General features: G+C 37.8%; 1 protein-coding gene across 1 annotated transcript in view; it reads left to right on the forward strand.

Annotated features, from left to right (window-relative positions):
• LOC103302875 (phospholipid-transporting ATPase ABCA3-like) overlaps positions 1 to 18,748 on the forward strand; it is a 289,346-nt gene that overhangs the window by 156,594 nt on the left and 114,004 nt on the right. The window contains exons 13-16 of the mRNA XM_054714402.1: positions 3,425 to 3,579; positions 3,817 to 3,972; positions 4,270 to 4,480; positions 14,041 to 14,191. Of these exons, the coding sequence (XP_054570377.1) occupies positions 3,425 to 3,579; positions 3,817 to 3,972; positions 4,270 to 4,480; positions 14,041 to 14,191 (673 nt within the window). The remainder of the gene's footprint in view (positions 1 to 3,424; positions 3,580 to 3,816; positions 3,973 to 4,269; positions 4,481 to 14,040; positions 14,192 to 18,748) is intronic.

The raw sequence follows: 18,748 nt of genomic DNA on the forward strand, positions 1-18,748 counted from the left end.
CTCAGGCATCCAGCCCTCTTCACCCCCTTCTTTCATCTGGCTCTTGGGGGCTGAGTCTGCCTAGCAACCAGTTTTAAATCACCAGGGTAGCTAGAAGTTCTGATAAGACACCTACACCAGCAGAGCGATCTGCAGCCAGTGAAAATAAACAAAAACCTATCTCTCCCAGCTTCATAATTAACTGCTGATACCCTCTCCCCTTTTCTGCATTAACCATTTACTCTGTTCTTAGCAGGGGAAATAAAGCAAGCGGTCTGAGATCCTGTATAACCAGGCTTTTTACATTTAAGGATACTTTTTTCTCATTCAAATCTGTAACTGTTGTTTTCCCTCATAAATTTTTACTCTAAGCCCCTAGACTCCTAGAGGATCTTAAATCCTCCTCCTTTACCACTCTTGATTTCTCTGACAACCCTTTCCCCACCTGTCCCGTCCCATCCTCCAGTCCAATTGCTTGTCTCCCTTTCCGATTGTGAGTCAGAAGAAGACAATTCCTACAGAGGGGAGAAAAAGAAACAGTGGGAGTTTCAGAGAAAACTACAGACTACTGCTGTAGCAGTCCTCCCTTTTGAAGGCTGAGTTTCGACCTGTGGAAAAATGACTATTAGTCAGCCTGAAAAGATAGCGGATGAGGATAAGGGTGTGTAGGGAGATTTCTTGCGAACTGAAAGCCTGGATGGCCTCGTGAAAGAAAAGATCTTTAATCCAGTTACAGATGCTATTAGAATCAGGATGAGAGAGGAAGGGAAAGACCAGGTTATGTCCTCTATGAGGATCCTAATAACTGAAAACAGTAAGTTAAACAAACGTTGGACTATGATGTCACAGCCAGGGACAGGGCCTGTAAATCTCTCCGCCCTGCAGAGCTGTAAGCCCTATCCTTGGAAGTCTCCAATCACCAAAAGAGATAAGAAAGCCATAAATTGCCAAAACCGGTTTGGCTCAGTGGATAAGAGCGTCGGCCTGTGGACTGAGGAGTCCCAGGTTCGATTCCGGTCAAGGGCACGTACCTTGGTTGCGGGCACATCCCCAGTGGGGGGTATGCGGGAGGCAGCTGATCGATGTTTCTCTCTCATTGATATTTCTAACTCTCTATCCCTCTCCCTTCCTCTCTGTAAAAAATCAATAAAATAAAATTTAAAAATAAGAAAGCCATAAATAAAAGTTCTTTGTTCTTTGAAATATTGCAAATTTATACCTTTAAATTAACCCTAGGACTTTAAAATTTCAGTTTAATACAGCAAATTCACAAATCAGAGCAAATTCAAACCCTTACTTATACAAACATACAAACAGAGAGAGAAATTTTTATTAGCTAAATCGGCCCCAAACCAGGCCCATTCTCCAGAGGCCAAAGGCCAAGCTCAGTTATTCCCTGGTTCAGGGAACCAAAAATGTTACAGAAAACCGAAGAAGAACAAAGCAATACTTAGAAAGATGGAGTTACATTTATTAGGCACGGGTCCAGAGGAAAATGTATCTCAAATTCTGGGCAGGAATTCTCCCTATTTATATGATTCTGCCTTCTTTGTCTCCCAAATATGGAGTGTTTCCGGCCCCTTTTGCAAGTTCTTAAAGAGCACGTATGTGCTGGGCCTTGAGACCTCAACCAGAGGCCTAGCCTGGCGCCAGCACTGATATCCTTGTCTGGGGAAAGTTTAATGCCTATTTGAAGTGGGAGTAGTCTTAGCAAGCAAGAATTTACAGAAGTCTATTAGCAGGGTTAAAATTTTCAAACAGCAGTTTTCATATAAGATGGATGCTTCACCCTTCCCCTCTGGTAATCATCATTTTATTGTCTGTATCTATGCATTTGTTTGTTGCTTTTTGTTTTATGTCCTACATATGAGTGAAATCATATAGTTCTTATCCTTTTCTATCTGACTTACTTCACTTAGCTCGATATTCTCTAGGTCTAGCCATGTTGTGGTAAATGGTAATATTTCATGTTTTTATTTTACTTAAGTTTGTTGGAGTGACATTTGTCAACATGAACATATGGGCTTCATGTATGGGTTTAGATGTTACAAGACCTGGATATATTACTGTGTGCCCACCACCCAGAATCTCCTGTCACCTTATATTAGGACCCCCTTTTTCCCTTATCCCCTTCTCTCTGGCAACCAATGTCACCCAAATCAACCACTATTTGTGTTACATGTTTTTATTTTTATACTAGTGGCCTGGTGCATGAAATTTGTGCATGGCTGGGGTGTCCCTCAGCCCGGCCTGCACCTTCTCCAATCTGGGACCCCTCAGGGGATGTCCAACTGCTGGGGAATGTCCCTGTGGGATTGAGCCTAAACCATCAGTCAGACATCCCTCTCGCAATCCGGGACCGCTGGCTCCTAACCACTCACCTGCCTGCCTGCCCGATCATCCCTAATCACTCTGCCTGCTGGCCTGCTCTCCCCCAACTGCCACCCCTGCTGGCCTGATCACCCCCAAATGCCCTCCCCTGCCGGCCTCATGGCCCCCAAATGCCCTCTCCTGCCAGACTTATGGCCCCCAACTGCTCTCCCTGGCCGGCCTCATGGCCACAACTTCCCTCCCGGCCAGCCTCATGGCCCCAACTGCCCTCCCCGGCCAGAGGCCCATCCACCATGGCTGGGCGCGGAACACTTGCTTCATCACTGTGGCAATGACACAAGCATTCCACGCCTGGCCCCAGCCAGAGGCCCATCCACAGCCAGGTGTGGAACGCTTGCTTCGTCACCATGGCAACGATGCAAGTGTTTCCCCCCACACCCTGGCTGCTCTGTGTCTGCTGCCCAGAGGCCCTCTGTGGCTGGGGTGGAATGCTTGCCTCGTCGCCACAGTGATGAAGCAAGCATTCCGCCAGGCCGCTCACACTGCCTGCTCTCAGCGGCTGCCCCACTCCCCGGGGCTGGGGAACTCTGGTGGGTCTGAGAGGACTGGGTGCCACCATCTTTGTGATGGAGTGATGGTCAATTTGCATATTCCCTCTTTATTAGATAGGATATGTATCATGTCTTTAATCATCCGCTGAAGAACTCTTGAGTTGTTTCCATGTGTTGTCTATTGTAAATAATGCTGCAACAAACATATGTATCTCTATTTATGAATAATTGTTTTCAAAATTGTCAGGTAGATAGTTGGTAAAAAGCTTGCTGGGTCATATGGTAGCTCTATTCTTAATTTTTTTAGAAATCACTATACTGGTTTTTCAGAATGACTATACCCACCAGCAGTGTACGAAGGTTCTCTTTTCTTCATATCCTCTCCAACACTTATTATTTGTCTTATTGATAATAGCCATTCGAACAGCTGTGAGGTGCTGAGAAATTACTAATTTTAATGAGTAATCTACAAGTATATTTTGAAGTTCATGTGCTAATGAACAGTTTGTTGTCCTGTTCCCTCATGAAAACTAAGCTTCTGTATGTCTTCTGCTTGATTCTAGGTCTCTATCCTGCCACCAGTGGAGAGGCCTATGTTAATGGATATGCCATCTCAAAACAGATGGTCCAGATCAGGAAAAGCTTGGGCCTGTGTCCCCAGCAGGACTTGTTGTTTAATTACTTGACAGTAGCAGAACACCTTTATTTCTATTGTGTGGTAACCAAAGACATGTTGCTTTATTTCCACTCTATTCCTGTACTTAAGATAGTGTACATACTATCAATATCCTTATTCTTAGAAAGTTAAAAAATTTATTTTTGGTGAATTCTTCTTTAAACATAAAGAGAGGCAAAGGGAAGAAGACACTGTAGATGATGTAAGAAAAGAGCTGGTGAAACATGTTTCTGATGATGAAGTTGGAAGCACCATGTAAAGTCTGCCTTCTTTTCCTAGATAAAAGGAATCCCTCGAAAGATGCACCCTAAGGAAATTGACCGTATGCTGTCGGCTTTTAACCTTCTGGAAAAGCGAAATGCATTTTCAGTGTCACTGAGTGGAGGAATGAAGCGCAGACTCTCCATCATTATAGCACTTATAGGTGACTCCAAGGTAAAAGTAAAGTAAAAGCTAAAAATGGATCCCCACTGAAGCAGGTCTAAAGCTGACACAAACCCATGTGCTTATATGTATCCAACTCTGAAAGGAGCCTCCCAAACCCCTGATGTGCTTACATTACCAACCTTGTTGGAATAAAATAGCCATAGGTTTGGAACCAGTCCAGCATTCCTAATTCAGTTTTAGTCCAAGCTTATCATCTTAGCTTAGTTGGACAAGTGACTGGAAAGACCCCAGTGCACTAATCCGTCGTGTTTAACGTGGTCATGGAGTTGTTGTTCTGGTCTCTAGGTGGTGATACTTGATGAGCCCACAGCTGGCATGGACCCCGCCTCGCGAAGGGCCACCTGGGACCTCCTTCAGCAGTATAAACAGGGCCGGACCGTCTTACTGACCACCCACTACATGGATGAAGCTGACGTCCTGGGCGACCGCATTGCCATCATGGTGAAGGGATCCTTGCGATGCTGTGGCTCTTCATTTTTCCTCAAAGAAATATATGGTCTCTCTCCCTTTAATAATTCTTTTGATATTGATGTCTTAATATTGTTCTAACATAACTTTTATGGATATTGATATCTTAATAATATTATTTAACATAATTTTTGTGTGTTTTTTATATCTACCAATCACTTCAGTGATTCCCTCTATTCTTTTAATTGGGTTCAACTATGAGCCCTTTGAAACAATGGTCATATTTAAATTTTTCAAAACTATTGCATTGTCCAAATTTCATGTTTATTTCTTTCATATGACATCCATTTAAATTGTAATTTGCCCAATTGCAGTTGGGCCTTTAATGAGGTAGCTATATCAATAGATAGATAGATAGATAAAGACAGTAGATGGATGATGAATAGATAGATATATTCATGAATTCTATGAAAAATGTAGGGAATAAGTTATCTATTCCTTGCTTAAATCAGTATAAAATTGCTTCTGTATGTGCAGAATATTTTATTCTAATTTTGAGAAGACTTTTTCTAAACATAAAAATGCCAAATATGTCTTAATAGCTTCCTTACTTCTTTCAGGTAATTATTTAAAATTATCTATATATCAGTTTTCTTTGGCCCCCTAAATAAAATTTCATTACCTTATCTCCAACTTTTCGTATTTCTTTCCATTTTTTTCTGAAGCACTAGCTTAATAAAATATATAATTTATTAATTTACCTTGTTTATTATCTGTTTCTCCTCTATGGAGGAAAAGATTTTAATTGAAGTGTAATTATGTGGAGTACAATGAATAGATATTCCATGCTCAGTATGATAAGTTTTTACAATTGTATATGCCTATTTGACTCCAAGTAAAGCAAGATACAGAGTATTTCTATGACTCCAGAAAGTCCCCTTTAGCCTCTTTTCATCAATTCCCTTTCCCAAAGGCAATTGCTTTCTCATTTTTATTACCATATATTAATTTTGCCTGTTCTTGGACATAACATAAATGAATCATACACAATGATTTATTGTTTCTGGTTTCTTTACCTCAGCACAATAGTTTGAGATTAATCTTTGTTGCTGCATGTATCAGAAGAACACACGTTCTACTCTTCATGGATTTTTAGGTTGTTTTAGGTCATTTCTAATTTCCAAATATCAGGAATGAATATGTTGTAAACTTGCTTGTAAAACTCTCTGTTGGATAAAAATTTATCTTGGGTGAAAATACATAGGAATGTAGTTACTTGGTCAATTATTAAGTGTACTTTCGGCCAAAAGAGTCTCCAAAGTGCTTGTATTATTTTACAACTACCAGCTGTTTGAAAAATAACTTTGCTGTACATCCATACCAGTATTTTGGTATTGTATTTGGATTTTAGCTGATCTAGAGAATGTGAAACAATATCTATTACTTTAATTTTCATTTTCTTAGGAATAATTATATTTAGTACATTTTCATGTACAAATTGGTTCTATGTATAATTTACTCTGTGAAGTATAAATATCGGTTTTGTATCATTTTTGTTGTTAATTTGCAATTCACATATTCTGAAAGTCCCTTGTCAGATATTTGTATTGTGAATATTTCCTCAAATGCATTTCTTGCCTATTTATTTTTTGCTAGTATCTTTTTTATTGAGCATAACCTTTTAATTTTGAAAAGCCCAGTTTATCCTTTATTTTCCTTTTTTTGATCCATGCTTTTAAGAAAACCTTTGCTTATGCAAAGGTTGCAAATATATTCTCTTATATTTCTTCTGGATTTTTTTATGGTTCTAGCTTCTAAAAGTTTATGATCTATTGCAAGTTAATTTTTGTGTGAATGGTGTTAGGTAAGTTGTTGATGTTGATTTTTCCATGTGAATATCCAGAATACATTTAACTCTTTTTTTTTTTTTTTCTGTTGAATTGGCACTTTTGATGAAAATCAGTTGACTCTTTATATGTAGGTCTACTTTTGGGTTTTCTATTGTTTCATTGACCTAGGTCTATCTTTTACAAATACCATAGTCATGAATACTGTGTCTTTGTAGTAAGTCTTGAAAACAGGTAATATAAATCCACTAACTTTTTTTTTTTCAAAATTAGTTCATCTGCTTTAGTCCCTTTTTAGTTCCATATGAATTTTAGGGTCATTTTGTGAAATTCTACAAAAAAGCCTGGAAGGATATTGATTGGGATTGCTATGAATCTTTATATAATTTTGATAAGATTGTTCATTTTAATAATATTAACTCTTCCCCTATATGAACATGGTACAATTTTCTTTATTTATTTAGGGTCCATCCATTTAATCATTTTGGGCTGTATTTTGTTGTGTTTACTGTGAAGGTCTTTCATTAGATTTATTCCAAGCTATTTTTGTTTTTAATTTTATGTAAATGATATTATATATTTAAATTCATTTTACTATTGTGTCCTTTCTAATATTTAGATACTAGAGACCCAGTGCATGAAAATTCATGCACTGGAGGGGGTTTCCCTCAGCCCGGCCTGCCCCCTCTCACAGTCTGGGAGCCCTCAGGGGCAGGAGGGGACCTGGTGATCAGGGGAAGGCGACAACACCATCACACCTCTGCTGCTGCCACTGCCAGCAGCACAAGCTTCAGCTGGCCCTGGTTACCTGAGCCTCGGCCAGCCCTGGGCAGCTGGGTAGCTGCCATCCAAGGCTTGTCCGTGCCTTGGTCCGGCCCTGGGCACCTGGGGGGCTGAGGGGACTGTGGGACTCTGGATGCAGGCACGTGGCAAAGCCAGGCCCGCCCAGGGACAGGCCCAGCCTTGCCATGCACCTACCGCCCTGGCGCCGCCATCTTGTGGCTGTGGGCACTGCCATCTTTGAGGGCATGACAGTAAATTAGCATATTCCTTCCTTATTGGCTATGGGTGCCACCATCTTTGAGGACAGTGCAGTCAATTAACATATTCCCTCCTTATTGGCTGTGGGCACTGCTATCTTTGCAATGGTGTGAGGGTCAATTAGCATATTCCCTCTTTATTATATAGGATATAATGACTTCTATGTTGATCTTGTATACTATGAACTTGTTTATTCACATATTAGGTCTGATACTATTTTTGTGGATTCTGTGCAAAAATCTTGTCACCTGTGTATCAGAAAAGTTTTAGTGGTATAAGAACAGACACATAAATCAATGGAACAGAAGAGAACCCAGAAATAAACCCACATATATATGGTGAATTAATTTATGACAAAAAAATTCTTAAGAATATATAATGAGGAAAGGACAGTCAATTCAATAAATGATGTTAGGAAACTTGGACAGCCATATGCAAAGGAATGAAGTTGGAACACTATCTTACACCATACACAAAAATCAACTCAAGCCTTAACCAGTTCGGCTCAGTGCATAGAGTGGCCTGCGGACTGAAGGGTCCCAGGTTCGATTCCGGGCAAGGGCATATACCTTGGTTGTGGGCATATCCCCAGTAGGGGGTGTGCAGGAGGCAGCTGATCAATGTTTCTCTCTCATCGATGTTTCTAACTCTCTATCCCTCTCTCTTCCTCTCTGTAAAAAATCAATAAAATATATATATATTTTTAAAAATCAACTCAAAATGGATCTATGACTTTTCAAGTTAGTGTTTTTTTGTTTTCCTCAGATAAATGCCCAGAAGTGGAATTGCTGGATCATTTGGTAGCTCTGGTTTTTAAATTTATTTTACTGAATATATTGGGGTGACATTATTTTGGTTTACAACATTTATTGTTTTATTTAAGCATAGTTGTTATATAACCTTATATTGGTTATATTAGTTTTGGTGTAAAGTATAGTGACTGGACATTTTTATACTTGCATTATGATCAGCCAACTAATTCTGGTAATCATCTGTCATCTTGTAAACTTATTGCAATACTAGAGGCCTGGTGCATGAAATTCGTGCACAGGTAGGATCCCTAGGCCTGGCTGGCCATCAGGGCCAATCGGGGCCTTCCGGCTGCCAGCCGGGGCCTTTCTTCATTCCGTGCTGCCCCCTGGTGGTCAGTGCACATCATAGAGAGCGATCAAACTCCCAATCTCCCGGTCAAACTCCCAAGGGGACACTTTGCATAGTAGGCTTTTATATATATAGACTAGAGGCCTTATGCATGAAATTCATGCATGGGTAGGGTCGCTAGGCCTGGCCGACGATGAGGGTCAATCTGTGGGGTTACCGGCAGAGCATCGGGGGCCCCCGCTGGCACCCACCTTTGCTGGCCTGGGGCCTGCAGGCTGGGGGCAGCTCCTGTATTGAGCATTTGCCCCCTGGTGGTTAGTGTACATCATAGCAACTGGTCATTCTGCCAGTTGGTCGATTTGCATATTAGGCTTTTATTATATAGGATTATTGACTATATTCCTATTCTTTCAACCATCCCCTACCTACTCCTTTCTGGTAACCATCCCTTTGGTTTCTATTTCTATGAGTCTGTTTCTGTTTGTTTTGTTTTAGATTCTACATATAAGTGAAATCACATGGTATTTGTCTTTCTCTGACGGACTAATTTTAAATTTTGAGGAACCTCCAAACTGTTTTCTACAGTAGCTACACCATTTTGCATTACCACCAATAGTGTACAAGGGTTCCAGTTTTCTCACATCTTCCCCAACACTTGTTTTTGTTTTTTAGTAGTTGTCTTAATAGGTGTGGGTTGATATCTCATGGTGGTTTTTATTGGTAATGTTGAGTATCTTTTCATATACCTCACGACCATTTCTGTGTGTTTGAGAAATGTTTATTCAAATCTTTAACACATTTTAAAATCAGGATATTAGTCTTTTTGCTACTGAGTTGGGGTTCCTTATATATTTTGGAAATTAATCCTTTACTTGTTATAGTCTTTGCAAATACTCTTTCTTATTCCACAGGTTTGCCTTTCCATTTTATTGATTGTTTCCTTTTTGGTGCAGAGGGTTTTTAGGTTGATGTAACCCCACTTGTCTATTTTTGCTGTTGTTACCAGTGCTTTTGGTGTTATATCCAAGAAAATTATTGCCAAGATCAACATAAAGAAGCTTTTACCCAATGTTTTCTTTTAGGAATTTTATAGGGTCAAGTCATATGCTTAAGTCTTAAATACATTTTGATTGTATTTTTTGCAATGATGTAAAATTTTTGTGTATGATGTAAAATATGGGCCCATATTCAGTCTTTGGTGGGTGAATATCCAGTTTTCTCAATACCATTTGCTGAAGAAGCTATCTTTTCTCTATCGTGTATTCTTGGCACCTTGTTGAACAATTGACTATATATGTGTTGATTTATTTCTGGACTCTCTATTGCAATGGTTCTCAACTTTCCTAATGCTGCGACCCTTTAATACAGTTCCTCATGTTGTGGTGACCCCCAATGATAAAATTATTTTCGTTGCTACTTTATAACTGTAATTTTGCTACTGTTATGAATCATAATGTAAATATCTGTGTTTTCTGATGGTCTGAGGCGACCCCTGTGAAAGGGTTGTTTGACCCCCAAAGGGGTCGTGACCCACAGGTTGAGAACCGCTGCTCTATTGTATTACATTGATCTATTTTTTTCTAATTTTATGGCAGTACCATACTGTTTTAATTACTGTTGCTGTATAATATACTTGAAGTCGGAAAGTGTGATGCTTCCAGTTTTGTTTTTTCTTGAAAAAAAATTTTTTTGTTACTCAGGGTCTTTTGTGTTTTCAATTAATGTTAGGATCTTTTTCTATTTCTATAATAAGTGCCATTGGAATTGCATTGATAGGGATTGCATTAACTCTGCATATCACTTAAGGTTCTACTGACATTTTAGCTATATTAATTCATGAACACAGGATGTTTTCCCATTTGTTTGTGTCTTTATTAATTTTTTATTAATGTTTTTATCAATGCATTTTAGTTTTCAGTGTACAAATATTTCACCTTATTACTTAAGCTTAATTCTTTATTCTTTTTTAATGCTATTGTGAGGTTACTTTCTTAATTTTATTTTTGGATAGTACAGTGTTAATATGTGGAATACAATTTATTTTTGTATGATTTTTTTTGATGATTTTTTATCCTACCTTATATATTAGCTATAACAGTTTTGTGTGTTTTTTTTGTGGAGTCTTTAGGGTTGCCTATATCATATCATCTGTAAACAAAGATCGTTTTTTCTCTTTCTTTCTAATTTGGATACCATTTTTTTCTTTGCTTAATTACTCAAATAAAACTTTCAGGATTTGTTGAATAGAAATGGTAAGAGTGGTTACCCTTGTCTTATTCCTGATCTTAGAAGAAAAGCTTTTAGTTTTTCACCATAGAGTATGATATTAGAAGTCAGTTTGTCTAACATGGCATTTATTATGTTAAGTTGCTTCTATATCAGAATTATTGAGAGTTATTATTATGAAAGGGTATTACATTTTGTCAAGTGCTTTTTCTGCACCTACTGAGATGATCATGTGATTTTTTCTTTTATACTGTACATGTGTTTCTGCTCCTGCCTTCTGCTCCTGCCTTCCACTCCCACTCATCCCGGCCCCACTGTGCCTGCCGCAGACTCGTGCCCAGTCAGTCCTGATCTGGAGAGGCTTGCATCACTGCAGCAGTGCTCGCCAGCCATGAGCCCTGCGTCCGGCACCCGACAGTCAGATGAGCAGTGCTCCTGCTGTGGAAACACACTGACCACCGGGGGAAGCATTGAGCATCTGCCCCTGGAGGTCAGTGTGCATCATAGTGAACAGTCGATTGGTTGTTCAGTTGTTTAGTCGTTTAGGCTTTTATATATATAGATTCTTGAAGGACAGTTTAGCCAGTATAGTATTCTTGGTTGGAAGATTTTTCTTTCAGCACTTTGAATATATCATCTCACCTTTAAGGTTTCTACTGAAGAATCTGTTGATAGTCTAATGCAGTGGTCAGCAAACTGCGGCTCGCGAGCCACATGCGGCTCTTTGGCCCCTTGAGTTTTTAGCAAAGGCCAGCTTAGGAGTACCCTAATTAAGTTAATGACAATGTACCTACCTATATAGTTTAAGTTTAAAAAATTTGGCTCTCAAAAGAAATTTCAATTGTTGTACTGCTGATATTTGGCTCTGTTGACTAATGAGTTTGCCAACCACTGGTCTAATAAATTTTCTTAAATTTAAATATTTTTTTTATTTTTCAATTAAAGTTGATATATAATATTATTTTGGTTTCTATAATGTCTTGTGATTAGACATTATATAACTTAGTGATCATCCTTGTATGTGACAACTTGTTTCTTGCTGCTTTCAAAATTTTCTTTTTGTCTTTGACTTTTGACTATCTCTCTCTATATAAAAGCCTAAGTGACCAAATGACCAGTTGGTTGGTCACTATGATGGGCACTGACCACCAAGGGACAGATGCTCAATGCAGGTCAGTGTGCTCCCACAGCCAACCTCACATGGCTGGCTCACCTCCTATGTCCCCTCCCCCTGGTTGACCCAATTGGCCCTGATTGCTGCCCAGGCCAAGGGACCCCACCCATGCACAAATTCGTGTACCAGGCCTCTAGTTTGATTAAAATGGGACTCATTGTGAATTCCTTAGAATTCATCTTGTATACATCTTCTGGGCTTCCTGAATCTTCATGTCCATTGCCTAGGTTGGGAAGTTTTTAGCCATTATTTCTTTGAATAACCTTCTTGTTATTTCTCTCTCTCTTTTCCTTATGCAACTCCTATAGTGTCTATATTGTTCTATTGATGGTATTCTATTGATCTCCTAGGCTTTATTTACTCTTCTTTATTCTTTTTTATTTCTACTCCTCTGAATGAATAATTTCCAATGTCTTGACTTGGAGGTCACTCATTCATTAGTCTTCTTTTAACCCCTCTGTGAATTTTTCAATTTAGTTAATCATATTCTTTAGCTCTATGACTTCTTTTTTAGTGCTTTAAGTTTTCTCTTTCTTTGTTAAAATTCCCATTTTTCACATGTATTATTATCCTAACTTTGGTGAGCATCTTTATGATGGCTATTTTGTGTTCTCTATTAGGTAAGTCATATTCTCCACTTTATAGAGTTGGATTCTTGTGATATATTTTTCTTTTGTTTGAAAAATACCTCTGTTCCACTTCTATTGATTTTTTCATTATATTTAGGGTTATATTTTCTTCTTTGCATGTTTTGTAACTTTTATGACTATCACTGTGAAAAAAATAACAGTAGAGAATAAAGTACTTAGCCAAAACAAGTTTGGCTCAGTGGATAGAGCGTCAGCCTGCAGACTGAAGGGTCCCGGGTTGGATTCCGTTCAAGGGCATGCACCTTGGTTGTGGGCACGTCCCCAGTAGGGGGTGTGCAAGAGGCAGCTGATCAATGTTTCTCTCTCATCGATGTTTCTAACTCTCTACCCCTCTCTCTTCCTCTCTGTAAAAAATCAATAAAATATATTTTAAAAAAGAGAGAATAAAGTACTTCATACTTATTCTCAGAAAAGGGTATGCTTTGATATGTTGGCCACTATTGTAGTAGACAACTGAATAAATATGACCTGCATTTAAGCAAATATTGGACTGTGTTACAACTTTACAGACAGTCCTTAGGTTACATTGGACGTAACGTACATTGTTTCGTGGTTATGTCGCCATCTTCCATTTATTTATAAAAAAAGTTTCGTTATTTCGATGTATGTACATATGTGCTTTATGTTTTTATTATTTATTTACCACAAGTAAAAGTAAGGAATTGTTATCTTTCTTTTAAATTTCTTTTTACTGTTTCACTTCATTACTGTTGTGTATATGCTCCATGTGAGTGACGTAGGTGCTTATGTAGGTGGATTCCAACTTATGGTGAAAATCGCGTTACATCGCACCGTAGGAACAGATCTCCGACGTAACCCGAGGACCTACTGTATTTAGATACTGATCATAGCTGTCTTCAAACATTTTAAGAATGAGATTAGGATTTTGCTCTTAGCAGAGGTTGGGATCTGTGCATGAATGAGATTATAGAGTTCTCTTTACAGTCTAGTTCCCAGTTGTTTTTTTATCTGACACATCCTCTTTGTTATCCATCCCTGCAGTGTTTTACCTTAAAGGGTTTCTCTCTACCCTACTACGCTCTCCCAAACCTTTGAAGGGCCATTGCAGCGAAAGACTAATGAATCCCCTGGCTATTTCTCCAGCCTTTTTGTCATACCGTGGGCTATCAGAATGCTATGCAATGTTTTCTACAAATTCCTGGAGAACCCTGGAGGGATTTTTGTCACTACCCATCCCCAACTTCTGGAAGGCTTGTGCAGTGGACCTAGTAAAAGTACAGAATACTCTGGAAAGATTTCTCAGGTCTCTGAAGGATAAGAGTTTTAGCTGATTTATTTACTTACTTGCACATAGTAGGCACCCAATAAATATGTGTTTAATGAATATAAATCTTGTTCTCTCAGATTTCAGTGTATGTAATACAAGAGGCCAGATCACAGAAACTTTTCTTTCTATCTCTTATCTATTGGTCTGTAAAAAAAATAATAAAATTACAAAAGAAGCATTTATTAGACTTTTTAGACTTGTAATCAAATTTAATTGTGGCATGCCATACCTTGTTATTGTTCATCCAAGTCATGAAAATCCAGTGGAGTCTCACTAGAATAAGGGAAATAACTAAGTTGTTTTTTTAATGGATTTTCTCAGGTGTGGGATACCACATAGTCATAGTGAAGGAACCTCACTGTAATGTTGAAGAAATCTCCAAATTGATATATTATCATATACCATCAGCCACTTTGGAGAAGAATGTTATGAATGAATTATCTTTTATTCTACCCAAAGACTACACACACAGGTATGGATTAAGATAATGCTAATGTTGATGTTTAGATAACAGGAAATTATTGCTGCTTTTCCTGGTTTCTTCAGGCTTAGCAAGTAGATGTCATTCAACAAGCCAAATCTCTAGTCCTTGCTGCCATTTGCACTGAAGAGAGGGATGTAACCTTATGGTTGTAGTAGGCTGGTTTCAATTGGTGTTAATGGGTGGAATTTGTATGTAGAGTAAAAATTGTGTGGTGAGTAGAGTGAATGGAAATATTAAGATAATAAGAGATAAAGATAAGTACCACATGATCTCAACCATATGTGAGCAAAATAAGTATAATGAACAAAATAAACTCATGAATAAAATAGAACCAGAGATATACAAGCATGGAACAGACTGAAAAATTTCAGAGGAAAGGTGGGAATGTGAGGCTGGAAAGGAGAGATTAATTAGGGAACTTATATGCATAGTCATGGACATAGAAAATGGTGTGGTGAAGGCCTGGGAGAGGTGGGTGAAGGATGGTGGGGAGTCAATGGGAAAAAACACACCAAACAAACAAAGGCAACATCTGTAAGACTTTCAGTAATAAAAATAAATTTTAAAAAATAATAAAGAAAATAAATTTTTAAAAAAAGTGTTACAGTTAGCCCCCTGCCCCCCTCCCATGTAGATCCCCTCCATCTTGCTCCTGCCTGCTCCCCAGGCCTCTGTTGCACTATTGTTGTGTCCATGGGTTATGCACATATACATACACATTCTTTGGTTAATCTTTACTGCCCCCTTCCTTTTGAGATTCGTCAGTCTGTTGCTCATGCTTCCATGTCTCTGGATCTATTTTGTTCATCAGTTTATTTTGTTCATTAGATTCCACATATAAGTGAGATCATGTCTTTCTCTGATTGGCTCTTTTTGCTTAGCATAATGATCTCCAGGTCCCTCCATGCTATTGCAAATGGTAAGAGTTCCTCCTTTTTTATAGCTGCATACTATTCCATTGTATAAATGTACATCTTTATTATCCATTTATCTACATAGCTAAGATCTAGAAATAGCCCAAGTGCCCATCAGATGAGTGGATTTTAACTTTTTATTTAGCAATCTGAAAGTTATTGGAAAGCAGTAGCGTGGAACAATGGGGTCAAGTAGAGGAATAGAACCCGGACCCTTAACATAAGCAGGAATGAAAGAAGAGAGAATTGGAAATAAAATTCTAGATATGTATCCCTAGAGAACAGGAACCAGGTGGGAGCTTTGGCCCCTCAGGATGGTTGTGATTCATGTGAAGCTGCAGGAATTTCTCTGGAGACTAAGGTAAAACACTTCTTAAACTTATCACACTCCCCACCTATCCTCACTCATGTGGACACGTGACATTCTCAAAAATAAAAAAGGAAATTAAACTATTTAGAATCAGACAATGTTTTACCATATACCTTTTATATTTATCATGTCGTCTTCATATTTTATCATATCTTCACATTTGGAAGTAGATGATGTTAATCACATCCCCTACCAATCATTTGGATCTGGAAAAAAAAAAAGAGAGAGAGAGAGAGAGAGAGAGAGAGAGAGAGAGAGAGAGAGAGAGATCTTAGAGGTGAACAACTAATTGTAGATTGCTATACCATATATCCAGATTTGGAATGATAGACTCACTAGAAATAAAATAAAAATCATGGAATTAGGGAAGAATGTCTTCTCTAATATGGAGAGTTTTGTGGTTTTGTTTTTTTTTTTTTTTTTAAAAGGGGGGAGGATTGTAAGAAAAAGAAATACCTATGGATCCAGTTATTTCAGAGATTCTTAATGATTTTCATTCCAGCTATAGTTTGGTTAGCTAATAGTAATTGAGCTCTTACTTTTTACCAGGCATTGATCTAATATACATTTATTTACCTGAATAAATATCAATCTACTTTCATATGGATGAAAGAAAAATGAGCTATAGGAAGGATACTGAAATTGAAAATGAAAGAATCACAAGAAATGCCTACCTTGAAAATGAATGTACTGAAACTTTGGACTCTGCTTTCATAATGTGAATCCAGTCTAAGAGGACACTGTGAATCTATCAGAGGGCTCTGTAAAGAGGGAAAGTGAAATAAAATTCCTGTTTGGCTAATAAAAATCTGACCAATAATTATGGCAGAAAAGAGAAACAATGAAAGAGAAAACTGTCAAGAATTCTTCCCAGAACTATAAGCAACATTTCAAAGAATAAAAAGAGATGAGTACATTGCCACTACACACCCATGAGAATGGTTAAAATTGAAAGGACATGTAAACATGGCAGTTGAGTCTCACTGCTGAGGGAATGGTAAAAGGGCTTTCGAAAATGTTTGACCATTTCTACTAAGCTAAATTTGTGCGCATACTATGACCCAGCAATTATTCCTAGTGTATACCTCAAAGAATGTCGATCAAAGATAGTTCATTCTTTCTTATTGTTGAGTAATAGTCAACCATTTTCAGCTGTTTGGGGTTTGAAACTATTATGAAAAGGTGTTTATAAATATAAACACTGTTTTATAAAAATATATTTATAAACACCTTTTCATAATAGTTTCAAACCCCAAACAGCTGAAAATGGTTGACTATTACTCAACAATAAAAAAGAATAAACTAGTGGTATACACAAGATGAATAAATCTCACAAACATTGTATTGGGCAAAACAGTATAGACCATAGGATTCCATTTACATAAAGTTCAAGAAGAGATAAGACTAAAATTTTTGATTATGGCATTCTAAAATTAAAATGATAAAATGTGCAGAGTGTGTTTCTGTGTGTGTGTGCACATATGCAGGGGAGTGGGTTATTGAGTAGAAAGGGGAATGCTAAAATTGAATTCTGGGATGCTAAAAATGTTCTCTAATATGGATGGTTGTCTAGTTATGAACATATATAAATATTCATTTATATTTAATGTACTTTATATATGTTATACCTTAGTAAAAAGGAAATCTAAAGTTAATATATATAATAGATAGCATCAAATGCTAATAGTAGTATACTCTATGTGGTCACATTTTGTTTCTTTCCTTTTTATATTTTTTTGTATTTCCCTCAAAGTATATTATACATGTATAATTTAAATAATATTTATATATTAAATATACTATATATTTTATATATATTCATATGTATAAGACATTGTATGTAATGTATCATAAAACATAACTAGAAAAGCAGCTTTACTCAAGTTTACCAAATATGTTTTCTTTTTAAAAAACAATTTGAAATCTTTATTATTGAAAATTTTACATATGTACACTCTCCCCCACTCCCCATTGACCTCTTCTAACCTGTCCCCCACCCTCCGCCCAGGCCTTCACCATCCTATTGTCTGTGTCCATGGGTTCTGCATACATGCATACAAGTTCTTTGGTTGGTCTCTTCCCACCCACCCAGGAGGTTCAACAGTGTGTTACATGCTTCCATGTCTCTGAACCTATTTTGCTTATCAGTTTATTTTGTCATTAGATCCCATGTATGAGTGATATCATGTGATAATTTTCTTTCTCTGACTGGCTTATTTCACTTACCATAATACTCTCCAAGTCAATCTATGCTATTGTAAATGGTAAGAGTTATTTTTTTACAGCTGCCTAGTATTCCATTGTGTAGATGTCAGGACCCCTCAGGGGATGTCCAGCTACCGGTTTAGGATCGGGCCAAAACCAGCAGTCGGACATCCCTCTCACAATCCGGGACCACTGGCTTCTAACTGCTTACCTGCCTGCCTGCCTGATCACCCCTAACTGCCCCATCTGCTGGCCTGGTCACCCCACGCAGCCTGTTTGGTTGTCCGTTGTCCATTCGCTTAGGCTTATATATATATAAATTCCTAGCAGTGGGATCACTGGGTCAAATGGGACTTCCATATTTATTTTTTTTGAGGAAACTTCATACTGTTTTTCACAGTTTTGTTCAGGTTGTCCAGTTTGTTGGAATATACTTTAACACCGCACATGTCAACGGGGTGTTAAAGTCCCCTACTATGGTTGTATTCCTGTTGATCTCTCCCTTGAACTCCTCTAGAAAATTTTTTAGACATTTGGAAGCTCTTGTATTGGGTCCATATATGTTTACTAGTGTTATAGATTCTTATTGTATCAATCCTCTTAGTATTATGAAGTGGCCTTAATTATCTCTTGTTATGGCCTTCACTTTGAAGTCTATTTTGTTGGATATGAACATTGCTACCCCAGCTTTTTTTTTTTTTCATTTCCATCCCTTCACTTTCATTCTGTGTGAGTCCTTTGTTCTGAAGTGGGTCTCTTATAGATAGTATATGGGTCATCCATTCACCTACACTATATATTTTGATTGGAGCATTTAAGCCATTTACATTTACGTTTATTATTGGCTAGTGTCCTGGTGCATGGATTTGTGCACATTGAAAGGAAATTAATTAGAAGGAATATTTTAATATTATTTTGCCCTTTCTCTATAATAGAAATGTCACCAAGTTCATGATCGACAATAACAGATCGATCATGAACACGTGTGATTGGCGCTAGTGAGAGCTTTATATGTATCATGCACGTGCTAGTCAACTTAGCCATATCCTATCTAAT

Source organism: Eptesicus fuscus, chromosome 4, assembly GCF_027574615.1.
Source record: "Eptesicus fuscus isolate TK198812 chromosome 4, DD_ASM_mEF_20220401, whole genome shotgun sequence".
NCBI classification, from domain to species: domain Eukaryota; kingdom Metazoa; phylum Chordata; class Mammalia; order Chiroptera; family Vespertilionidae; genus Eptesicus; species Eptesicus fuscus.